Here is a 12,848-nt window from a genome sequence, read left to right as displayed (position 1 = left end):
CTCAATATTTACCTATTATTCACCCATTCACTATAAACTGTTCATTTTTTAGAAGGCTTTGTTTTCAGAAACCTGCATTGAGCAAGTTAGCTCTTCTGAGCTTCCTTTAGACCAATCTAATTAAAACCAATTAAATCCACTGTCAACACACATCACCCCTGGTAGCCAACAGCGATTCACCTGTACATAAAAATCAACTCACCTGCTCTACAGTGAGACAAAGCAGCTGTTTAATAATGAACAACTACCAGTTTCACTGCTGGCCCCTCTCTTTATTTCCTCCTTCAAATTTATCTGTACCTTCCTAAGAAAAATTCTGTTTAGGTCTGAATTTACCATTTCACAATCCAGACAATTTCATTCTAAAAACTGGTTCAAAACTATTAGATCCTGTTATGAGGGCTAAGTTTCAATACTTCTTCCTAAAGCTAGCCAAGTTAGATTAAAAAGCAGGGCACTTTATTTGTTCCATCTAAATGTTAAAAAGTACAACGGAGTGATAAAGTAACTTTGAGCAGCAACTTCATCTTGGGAAAGCCCATATAATTGTACTTCAGTAGTATCACAGGAAAAAAAAGTTCAAGAGGGGAATAAAGTACAAACGCAGTTTTATTATTAGAAATTCAAGCATCCTGTAGACAGGCAAAACGTCTGTGTGGAGCCAGCCTCTCCTGAAATTACTATCTGATTAATACCCCCTGCTAAGTCCCTCTGGACAGCTTCCTTACACAGCTCCAGACCTGAAGAAGGGCAGAGCTCACACGATTAACTATGAACAGATCAACAGTTTAACATTAATATCAGTGTCCATAGGGGCTATAAGGAAATATTCCAGCCTGCAAAATACAGCTGTTTGTGTTCACAGCCAGCGAAAATGCGCAGCATGAAGGAGGATGCTGGTGGTGGTGCATGAAACAGAGAGATCTGAGAATAAACTGGGCTTCCTGAAACAGAAAGGCACTATCTCTGGAATAACAGCATTTAAGTACAACTGGAAGACTATTGCCACACATCTTGTCCCTCTAAGGACCCAAAAATTAGTGCAGGAATTTGAACTGGCACATAGGTATGAGGCTTCGCAAGTGGAGGCGAGTAATGATGAGAAAGACAATGGGTCATCTAGCTTGGAGGTGTCACTGAGGTTAAGCTGGCCTGCAGCACGTGTCAAAACTGCTTCGATAACGGAAAAAAAGACAAGTCATGTCATGGGAGACTCCCTTCTGAAGCGAGCAGAAGGCCCAACATGCAGACCGGGCGCACTCCTTCGGGAAGTCTGCTGCCTCCCTGGGGCCAGGTTAAAGATGTGAAGAGGAGGCTTCCCACCCTGGTGCGGCCCTCAGATTACTATTCAGTGTTGACTTTTTCAGGTAGGCAGCGATGATGTTGCAATAAGAAGTCTGAGGGCTATCAAGAGAGACTTCAGGGCCCTGGGACACATGGTTAAGGATCAGGAACACAAGTCGTGCTCTCTTCTATCCCTCCTGTTGCAGGGAATGACAAGGGAAGAAACAGGAGGAGCCAACAGATCAATACCTGGCTCTGAGCCTGGTGTCACAGGCAGAATTTTGGGGGTTTTGATCACATTTTGGTCTACACAGCAGCAGGCCTGCTAGCGACAGATGGCGGACACCTGTCACAAAGTGGGGAAAGGATTTTAGCCCAAGAGTTAGCAAGGGTCATTGAAAGATCTTTGAGCTGGACCTGAAGGGGGAAGAGAGGGTAGCGGGCTTGCTAGTGATAAGCCTGGGGGAGGCACATCAATGTTTGAGGGATGGTGTCCAAGCAAGACCCTTTGGACTACCGTCTCGGTGAAGGTAGGAAATGGAGATCTTGCAGCAGCAAAGACTCAAGAGTTATTGACGTGCTTGATACCATGGAAGTGCCTGAGAAAGGTCATGCAAGAATTGTGGCTTCCCCTCCCAAAAAGGGGACAGGTTCAGCAGCCCTACTGAAGTGCATCTACATCAATGCACGCAGCTTGTTGTTTTGGAAGCCATTGTGCAGCAGGATAGCTATGACTTCATTGCCATCACAGAAGCATGAGGGGATGACTCTCATGACTAGAGTGCAGCAATGGGTGGCTATAAGCTCTTCAGAAGGGATAGGCAAGGAAGGAGAGGTGGTGGGGTAGCCCTCTATGTCAGGGAGTGTTTGGATTGTTTAGAGCTTAACGATTGTGATGAGTGTCTATGGGTAAGAATCAGGGGAAGGGACAAGGCCGATATCATGGTGGGAGTCTGTTATAGACCACCCAACCAGAACAAGGAGGCAGATGAAATAATCTATAAGCAGCTGGGAGAAGTCTCAAGATCACTAGTCCTTAACAGATGTCTGCTGGAAATACAATACAGCAGAGAGGAAACAGTCTAGGAGGTTCCCGAAGTGTGTGGAAGACAACTTCCTGACACAGCTGGTGATGGAGCCACCTAGGGAAGGCATCCTGCTGGACCTGTTGTTTGCGAACAGAGAAACACTTGTTGGCAATGTGATGGTAGGAGGCCATCTTGGGCACAGCGAGCACGAGATGAGTTTTCAGTTCTCAAAGTAAGGAGAGGGGTCATCAGAACTGCCACCTTAGACTTCCGGAGGGCAGACTTTGGCCTGTTTAAGAGCCTGGTCAACAGAGTCCCTTGGGAGGAGGTCCTGAAGGGCAAAGGAGTCCAGGAAGGCTGGACTTTCTTCAAGAAGAAATGTCAATCCAACCCCACCATCCCCACTAAACCATGTCCCATGTGTTTAATGGTGGACTTGGCAGTGTTAGGTTAGTGGTTGGACTTGGTGATCTTAAAGGTCTTTTCCAACCTAAACGATTCTATGATTTACCCAAACAGGAAGTAACTGGATGTTTGACACAGTGCGGCAGTTTGTCAGAATAACATGACCGTAACATAACATAGCACCAGTAGGACAAAAGGAATCAAACACACATCACAGCAAGCTTATAAACACAAGGGAATAATCTTTTTTTTTCAGCAAGGTAACTTACCTAGCTGATTGTCCATGAGAGAGACAAATTACAATTTAAAAAATATTTTTGAAATTGATTTTGAGCTGATCTGTTGTCATTTTAGACTTCAAAGACCTGCAGTCTTCTGGGACCATCTTTGTTTTCATATCAACTGTTGAAGTCTTCCCCTGTTCTTGACCTCAGCGTCCATGCATTTCAGATATATCCAAGTGTTGACTAACATCCTTTTCTTCTACAAGTACAGGTGACTGCTGTCACCGACTCAGTCTGGTCACCTTAAGGTTCATGATACACTGATTTTTCAGACACAAGAATAAACAAAACTCAACAGGTATAAATTGACATTATTTGGTGGCCTGGGGCACCTGAGGTCAGCCAGGGCACCAGGGACCCTTTCCTGTGTGAGCAGTGAGCCTTCCTCCTTGCAGGCTCCACTTGCTGGGACATCTCTGAGACAGGCAGTGCCCCATGCCTGCTGGAAGTACTGCACATGCCACTAGCCAGGAGCACAAAGTCAAAGGCAACAGGCTTTCAGGGTGCTAGAAAGATAAACCAGCTGCCAGCCCTGTTTCAGCCTTCTCTAGAAAGGTATGGTTATGTATTTATTGAAACAGAGAGGTGCTTATTAACTTGATGAACATGACTGCATGAGGCTGTGGTTTTAGCCCAGTGGTATGAAGTTGTAGTGGACCAATGAAGCCTACATACTTGGGGGGGAAAAAAAAAAAAAAAAAAGAAAGAGATCAGCTTTGGCCTTTGCAAAGAAGAGAAAGAATTGAATAATTTTTTTTCTCTTCTTGCAGAAATATCCCCTAAAATCAGTGATGAACAAGATTCTCCAGACCCCACCAACCTGCCACAGCCACGTGAGCTGCTGGTCACCACTTGGCTGCATGTGCAGCACCCACCACATGCCACCGTGTTGATAGCCAGGGTTGCTCTTCTGTCCTGATTCATTTCTGAAGGGGGAAAACCCTCTCTGTTGGTTTTCAGCTGTGAACATTATTTCTCAGACTTCCGCTAGTAGAGACATTTACACAAATTATGTGTTGGAGAGAGAAACGTTTTTCTTTTTATGATCATGGAGATCATGAGAGACGTGGCTGATTTTTCTTTAAGACATAATCTAATTCTATTAGCTGCAGCAAGAGCACAGGGTACCTGATGGCTCAGAGCTGTGATGTTCGATCTTCCTTGTATGGTGCACATATTCAGGCACAGAGGAGAGGGTCAATTTTGCACCCCAGCACCAAAGACGAGGCACTTAGAATGTACTTTAGACCTGGTAACAAATGGCATTCACACAGAACAAGGAAAGAGAAAAGTACTAATAAGACATACTTGAGCAGCATTTCTTGTAGCATATCACACGCCCTTCATGCTTGTTTCCTGTTGCCCCTTCTACCCTGAAGAAATGCTTGAGTTGTCTTTATGGCTCAATAGAAACCCCGAATGCAGGTTTTAAACATGAAGCTTTACAGAGGCCTTGGAACTTTTATGGAGATCTACAAATGTACTGATGAAAGATAATGTATATTTTGTTCTATTTTTCTCTCCTTCTAAAAGACGTCTTGTCACAAAAATTTGTTAATGAACTCTCTGACCATAAACAAAGATAACTATTAACATAATGCTGAGATAATTTGCTCTATTGCCTTCACTCTTCATATTTAGAGACTATACTGCTCACCTCACATATTCACAAATTAAAATTTACAGTTTTAATAACATGCCTTTTAAAACTAGTTTAAACTTACAAATTCCCACTAGGAATTCTGAACTAATATATCACATACTGAAGATCATCTATAATATTGGTTTCCCCTTAAAAACTTCCCCTTAACTCTCATTACCGAGCTGCTGGCTGTGATATTTATTGCTCCAAACACAATTCTTACATTCGTTAGGATTGCAACACTGTACGTGAGCCAAGTAGGTTTAAAACATTTTCTCAGGCTACCTCTGTTTAAGCAGCTTTAAAATTTCTTCTTCAGCAAAGTGGGAGCTGAAGTTTCCTCTCCCACACATCTCTGACAGGCTGTCACAAGCCACCACGCAGTCTCTGGAGAATTCACACACCCCGAGGATGTGCCACCAATGAACGCGAAACATTCATCCTGAACACGGGAGGATGCACATGAACACACTTGCAGATCAGTCCTAGTGTCCTGACTCGAGGAAAAAAACATTGTTCCCAAACTCTGTGTTCTCCTAGGTAATTGATATTATGATACTTTTCAATGAAAGAAAAATAAAGAACAGATTTCCAGCAAACTAGTTGTGCAACATTGATCCATAAATCATCATAAGTTTACCTGTTACATGAATGTTTTATTCTCACTTAGCTTGAGGGTTGGCTGATTCCACCCCTCCTTTTATCCCATAGAACAATTTCCACTGCTTGTCCCCTCAGATGTGTGGGTTTTTTTTTTTTTTCCAATGACTACAGCTATGAAGGTATCTACTCCAGAAGGAAACACCTAAGGACACAAGATGGCAGAGCAGAGAAGGGTGGTAGTGGATAGGGAGCTCCCTCCTCAACCTGCTTCCTCAACGTGCTACCTCCCCTTAAGAGCAGACTTACTAATCACTATCAACAGAGGTTCAGGGCACCACGTGCTGCCTCTCTCCTGACAGTGGACCAGCACACAGGGCTTGAGACGGCTGCGCTGCGAATGGAGAGAGGAGCTGCTCTTCAGCGTAGTCACACCGCGCTTGCAGCAGCAAGCCCAGGAAGGTAAGAAGTGTACCCGCTTCAGCACTGCGCAGCTGCTACTCCAAAGAAGAGAAGGAAAAAGAAATTACAGTTCCCCTAAGAAAGTCCTTTTCAATGAAGTTTGGAGGACAGCCCCTCTTTACTCATTGATGACAGTATGTCCCACAAAAGATCAAGGTAGAGGAGTTTAAAAAACCTTCAAAAACAAGATCTAAGATTGAAACCCTCCAACACCTTGACCCAAATACAGAGTCACAGCTTTTCAACACAGGATAAAAAAGACAAAACAGAAATAGCAGCTTCAAAAGGAAGCCACAAACAATGCTGATATCCAGAATAGACCAAAGATACAGATCAATAGAAAAAAGTTTTCAGCTGTCTCCATCGGTTAAAACATCCTGGGAGTAAGTCCCTCAAAATACACTTCCAGATGCTAGCAGATAAAGGTTTTATCACATTAATCACAACGTGGTAATTCGTGAAACTGGTATGGCTGCACTGAAGTTCTCCAGGAGAAAAATAAAAAATAAGTGTGGAAATGAAGCAGAGAGGATAAGGAAGAAAAACTGTGAATGCACTCGTCTAGGGGAAGAAATGTGAGGAAGGAGGGAAGCAACTGCCTTTTACTGCCTCCACAGCTGGCGTTTTGTTGTGGGTTTGTTTTGGTTTCTTTAAAAGAAGCAGTACTAACATCTTTGTTCATGCATAGGCATAATCTGCAGGTTACCCATTCCTGCTGCTGCAAAACTTTCTACTGCACCTGCGGAAAATCCTTCTGGACTAGCCATTTAGTTTTGATTCTCCTCATGAGAGCTATGCATAGTCCGCCAACACCTGAAAAACCTTGTGAAATCATGCAGCCCACCGCTGCCTTGCACAGGTTTTTTCCAAGCATGTACTGCAGATTCCCAGTCTACAGTGTTTGCCCATATATTTGATTTCAAATGGGCATCCTGTGTCCATGGACTGACTGAATTCTGCACACTTTCCCGAACTGTACCTTCTCAGAGCCTGGATTCAACTACATCCATGGTATCAGAGCTCACTCAAGCCTTCATAAGCAGGATTTTTAATTCAGTGGTCAAATTGCTCATGAGAATGGCTCTTTCATCTTACACCAGCCAAAACCTGTTCTCCATTTTCACCTTCCTGTCATGTTAATGACTCTTCTCTCTGAGATTCCATTTCCACCAGAGTATGACGGGAAGCGCTATGTAAAACCTCCACTTGTCACCTCCATTTCCAGAGGCTGCCAGCACATGGAGGCTTCCGAATACCCCATCTTCTGCTGCTCAGTTCACTCCTGACACTGGATGTTTTCAGCAACTGCTCAGCTGCAAGCTGCCTAGAGGAAGCCAACTTCACACAGCATTCAAGTCCTACCTGATCAGTGTTGGGTATCACCAGGAACAGCCATGGCACAGAGCAGAGGCCATTAAAAGCACAGCTCCCTGCACACAGACCATGAACTCCTACAGGAGTGCATCAAAGCCAAAGAAAGTAATATATGGTGGCTCTTACGCCAACATGGACAACATTTGAAATCAGTGAACTGGGATGGGTGAATGCTTCCTGAAGAGCTTGAAGGGGAAATGCTCTGCTAGTCCCTGTGCAGCATCCTTGAGAGTGAGGCACTGCACGGCCCCCAAACAAAGCTGGGGGGAGGCAGCAAGAGCGCTGATGGGCAGCAGCAAGAGGAGTGCTGATGGGCAGCAGCAAGAGTGCTGATGGGCAGCAGCCCAGCTGCCCAAACCTGCACTGGCACTGAAAACAGAGAACATGAAAAAGGGCAGGTTTGGCTCTGCTTTGGAAGATGAGCATTTCTGCATGCCCAGGGGCCATGAGCATGAGGGCAGGTTAGCGCACTGCTCAGGAGGAAACTAATCTGAATAGAAATGAGTAGTAAGTACCCAGAAAACTGTGTGTCACCAAAGGCAGAGGGTGAAAGAGTGGCATTATCTTACTCTAGGAGGTAGCCAGCTGACCCCAGAAGTTCCAAGTGTTTCTAGGACCTTCAAAATACCCCCACTTTTTGTTTAAATTGCTGCCTATCCTCTGCTTTTTTCTGGCAACATTCAGAGCGATGAGGAAATTATCACAGCACCAAAACGGGAGGAGGGCAAAGACGTGTCGTTGATAAGGCTGGCCTTTTAGGAAGGCCGACAAGTCAGATGTAGAAATGCCACATATGATCATTAAGAGCCATTTCATATCGTACCTGTTTCGTTTTCACATAGACACTGGTGTAGTTTGGTGGGGGGAAGCTTTCCTTTGGTTAGGAGAGCAGCTGAGGTGACCTTTGTTGAACAGTCTCTTCTCATTGCATGGGGCTCCCCCACCTCATGTTTCGCAGTTAAGTGTTTGGACTTGCTCTTCACTACACAAACTACCTGCAGGAATGAGCAGTGTCTTTCCCAAAGAGAAGTCCTGCACAGCAAGTCTAAGGAAAGACCTTAATCACAGGGCTAAATGCTGAGATAATACACAACAAATGCCAGATAGACCCCGCTAGAAAAATGTCTGCATGTTGCACACATGTGCTTTCATCCACAAAGCACATGTTTGGCCATTAATAAGGGATATAGCAACTCCCTTCTTTTCCAGGGGTTTCCATCATCATGCATCTTATGGAGTCCAGAGGCCAAAACCTCTATTTAATTCTCTTCATCTGATTCAACTAATGATGAGCATTTTTAAAAATTATAGATGCAATTGTATTTATTGGAGGCAGCAACTGCTCCATCAGCCCTGTCCCTCTATAACTGCAATGCTGATCCATGGACGCCAACACCAAGAGAAGAAACCTGGGTGTGCATCCAGAGGTGCAGTTGTTGTCTTTCGCCCAGCACCTGGCCATTCATGGTGCTGCCCCACACCTCCGTGCAGACAGGTACGTGCTGAAACCACTCCTGCCTCCAGAAAAATAGGGGGTGACGGACAAGCAAAAGAATCACAGTGACTTCTGCAGGTTATGCTGTAGTGAGTAACTGAGCTAAGACTTATAAGCATTACGGTTTTACTCAACAAAAAAATATGTTAGACTCCCTTTGCTGCCGGCTGCTGTTGGAGGAACCCTGGCCTGAAACACTCTGCTACAGAGCAGCTACTCTCAGAGCAGCTGTGACATTTTGTGGCCACTGGTGAGGAGGAATAACCCAAGCATTATCGCTTGGTTTCACAGGACACTTGTAAATGAGGGAAGCATCATTAACCCTGCTTTACAAGCAGCAGCATTTCTTGCCCAAGCTTACAAGCGTCCCTTGAGGAAGGAGCAAATTATGTTATTTAACTCAACTAGTAAAGCTCCTACAACCCACTACGCTGGAGCACAGCTTCCATGAAAACTTTCAATAACTTCATGTTCCCGTCCAAGCCCCAACAGTCATGTCAGCAGTCATGGGAGTGTCTCAGCCTGCAGGCCTTCGTGTGAGCCTGCAGGCCAGAAAGTCATCCTGCGCCCAGCACAGCAGAGCCCACGGGCAAAAGCCCACATCCCCGGGCTTCAACGTGTACCGCAGGTGCTCAAAGATGCTCAAAATGAGCACCCTCCGTTTCCTGCTCTCCCTGGCAGAAGGTTCCCCCAAACCTTTCTTCTGTCGTTGCTCAGTGAGATCTAAGATGGGGCAGTGAACATGCTCCAAATGCAGACGACATCCACCAGGGTTTTGGATACAAAAGAGTTATCTCCCTCTCCTGTCGTGGGCCTGGGCACAAGAGGGGTGTGGGAGGACAGGCTCAGTGTGCGGGAACAACTCTGCACCATTTTTCAGAAAGGGAAGACTGTGAGTAAAAGCAGCAATTCCCTCCTCAGCCTCCTGGCACTGAAAAATATATATAGTACACAGGCATCAGTTCGTGGAGCTTCGGTTTACTAGGAAAAAAATCTCAAAATTTGGAAACTGGCCACCAAAAAACCACCCTGGGCACTGAAATACTGTATTTCTCTCCCCAGATGCAGTACCAAAGCTAAGCAGGGTAGACACACAAGTGCAGCACACCTCCTGGTGCAAAGCTAATGAACAGTAATTGGTGACTTCTCTGTCACAGTAAGGAAGACCAAAAAACGAAGAAATAGATCACAAGCAATACATAAGGTTAAATCAAAAGGTGATACCACTGCGAGAAAGCAACCGAGAGGAGTTTTTGTGAAATTTCTAGATTGTTTACTGTAGGGTTAAGATATCAAAACTGCTGCAAACTCAGACTGCATGGGACAGACCTGAGCACTACAGGGTCTCAATGCTGCTGTTTCTGAGGACAAGGCATCAGACGGAAAGTGTCCTCTGTGTGGGAGAACATATGCGTAAAAACGGCTTGTTGTATAACTCAGCTTTGCATATACATAAACACACACATTTTTTTTAAAGATGACACCATCCCCATTGCCACCTCTGTATGCACCTGTAAGTATTTTCTGCTGAGGCAGTATGAACGTACCGAAAATGAGTGAAACTCTCTAGGTGCACATATAAACCGTGTAAACCCTATAAACCCACACACCCAGGGAGCGTGGGCGACACTGAATACGTGTTTAAGCACTGAAAACCACTTCCAAAGGTTATTTCTTCAGAATATTATTGTGGCTTGTGGTAGTGATTCAGTGAGATGCTAATACTGCTTAGCATATGGCTCCATTTCAGGTGTAACATTTACATAGACAGAAAGTTAAAAGAAAAAAATTAAAGTACCATTTTTTTTATCCAGGCTCAAAGAACCTGTCAGTCACAACCATGAATCACATAAAAGCAAAATCTGTGCTACAATAATTTTACACTCCCCAGAAAAGGAAAAACACATATGCATAGTTGCATCTTGATATGAAATACAATGTGAATATTCCAGCTATCTCAGTGAGACACCTAGTCCAGCCCCCTCAGTGGCACCTGGGCTGTACACAGCATTCCTCACAGCTTTTGCGTGAAAATACTGCCTTTAGCCACATCCTGGCTCCCTGGTCCCTTCCCTTCCCAAGGTTTAGTTTATATTTGTAGAAAATGCCCAGGTGCTGGCTTTGAGCAGTAGTTACCAGGGAGCACCTTTCAGAAGTCTAGGCAACTGCTCAGGCAGTCACTGCATCTCAGCTGCCCTGCTCAGAGAAGAAAGCCCAGGAAACCTTTGTGTTCTACTGGTCGGGCTGGGAACAGCCCCCAGTCCTGCCACAACAGGGTGAAACTACCACCCTGGTTTCCAGACAAATGCCTGCTAAAGAGCAAACACTGCTGCTCGAGTCACTGAGAAACCAGGGTGCCTCGAGTGTCTTTCAGACTGTAAAAGCAGCATCAGTAAACGTTTATGCTTTCCTGAAGGGGCTCTCCATCCCAGTTTATAGAAACAGCTTGCCAGTTGTACAGTATCAGGAAGGAAAAAAAAAGAAAAAAAAAAAGCCAACAACAAACCAAACCAAGATAGACGATACCTGTTGTAACTCCATCTACTGTAAGACATGGTCCTGTTGCTGCCGACACCATCCATCTCTGGCTCGGCTACGGCACTTCCAGCATTGCTCGCCTCCCGCAGGCACCGGCTGCCGGGCTTGGAAATCAAACACCCGCCTGGAGACGGGCCCACCGCGGGGATGCGGGCGGACGCCTCCGGCCTTGCGCGGTGTTGCCAAAATTCACCGCCGTGGAGCAGAGGCTTCTCATGGAGCTCTGGATGCACGGAGCAAACCACTGCCCTCGCCGGGGAGGGAGGGTGAAGGGAGGGAGAGGCTCCCGGGGTGCCCGCCAAGGGGACCGGCAGCAGGATGCTCTCAGCCGCCTGGCAGACACAAAGGCGCTCAGGTAATAAACTGGAGCAAGGGTGCTAAGCTGCTTAAGAGATATTCAGCAAAGCCATGCTCGGGAGCAGCGCCTTGTACGCCTCCTGCTCCAGCACACGCGCTTTATTTATTTATTTACTCTGGTTGCCACAGATACGGGTCCATCGCTGTGACATCAGCCATCTCCCACCCTGTCGCGGGTCCCTGGGCCTCGCCAACGTGATCTTGCAGGCAGACAACGACCACATCCCCTGCGTGCAGGGGCGGCACTGGGAGCCGGCCGCAGGCAGGCAGCCCCGCAGGATCACCTCCTCCCTGCTGGGGCCACGGCCGCACCGCCCGCTGCAGCCCCTGCATCCAGCAGGGCGGAGTACGGATTTCTCCAGGCGTTGCTCGGAATATAGCAAAACCGCTTTGCATACCCCTTTTTCAGTCCCTGGTTGTGCCCAGCCCCACTTTGCCCCAGAGCCGGGGCGTCAGGGTGGCATTCATCCAGCCCCTTGCCGAGCACAGGCCTCGGGCGCAGGACCGAGAGGCAGGCCATGCTTCACGGCTCCCGCCAGCATTTCCCTGGTGAGGGCCGGCGAGGCCGAGCGCCACATCCCGTGCCGAAGAGCTGTGGGTCTCTCGCAGGGGCATTTCTCACCTCTGCCAGCTGCAGGCAGCGCAGGGTCTGCTCTGCTCCCAGGTGCCCCATCCGCACCTCTGTGCTGGTGGATTCAGACCTCGCTTGCTCGCTGAGTGATTTCTGACCACCTCAATATGAGGAGACTGTGAGACAGTAGTTCAAATTGAACCACTTGACCACACAGTGGTACTTTCCTGACTCCTGTTACAGACGCTGTTGTTGATGTTACGTATAGACAGTGCATTCCCATTTATCTCATTTATAACCTGCATTGAAGTGACCTGGATGAAACAAACTGTCTGGAAAGCAGAGTTAGTCACAGTCCATCTCCTCCACCTACCTGCATCTGCTCACGCTAAGAAAATTGTAAATGGGCAAACTGAAACCTGACCGTTTACCTGACTGTTGGATTACTCAGTCCAACATTTTCCACAATGGAGGAGCTGAAAATCACCCTGATGAGTCCCTGCATCCCAGCGAAGCCTCCTTCAGAAGCAAACACTTCAAAGCACATCAATAAAAGGAGCACAGGTTCACTGCTGGAGCATGGGCTCTCCTCTCCATGTGACTCACCCAAGCATAGCTCACTGGCACCTCGGGCACCTTCTCACTTATCCCGGACCAGAGCATTGAGCAGGAGAACATCAACCCTGTTGGCTTATACTGCAACAGGAGGAAATGCAGCTGTAAGCCCAGAGCTGCCTGTCCCAGCAGCCTCCTTTCCTTACACTGTCACCAGAAATTAAAACTGTCCTGGCACGCTGCAGCAGGTGGG

At 46.6% G+C, this 12,848-nt stretch overlaps 1 protein-coding gene across 1 annotated transcript in view; it reads right to left on the bottom strand.

Annotated features, from left to right (window-relative positions):
- TUB (TUB bipartite transcription factor) overlaps positions 1–11,156 on the bottom strand; it is a 153,583-nt gene extending 142,427 nt beyond the window's left edge. Inside the window, exon 1 of the mRNA XM_086472147.1 lies at positions 11,101–11,156. Within this exon, the coding sequence (XP_086328273.1) occupies positions 11,101–11,156 (56 nt within the window). The remainder of the gene's footprint in view (positions 1–11,100) is intronic.
- Positions 11,157–12,848: the final 1,692 nt, after the last annotated feature.

The sequence above is a fragment of the Leptosomus discolor genome, chromosome 12 (assembly GCF_034619465.1).
Source record: "Leptosomus discolor isolate bLepDis1 chromosome 12, bLepDis1.hap2, whole genome shotgun sequence".
NCBI lineage: Eukaryota > Metazoa > Chordata > Aves > Leptosomiformes > Leptosomidae > Leptosomus > Leptosomus discolor.
The sequence above is the reverse complement of the archived record's forward strand: the minus strand, read 5'-3'. Positions and strand labels throughout refer to the sequence as shown.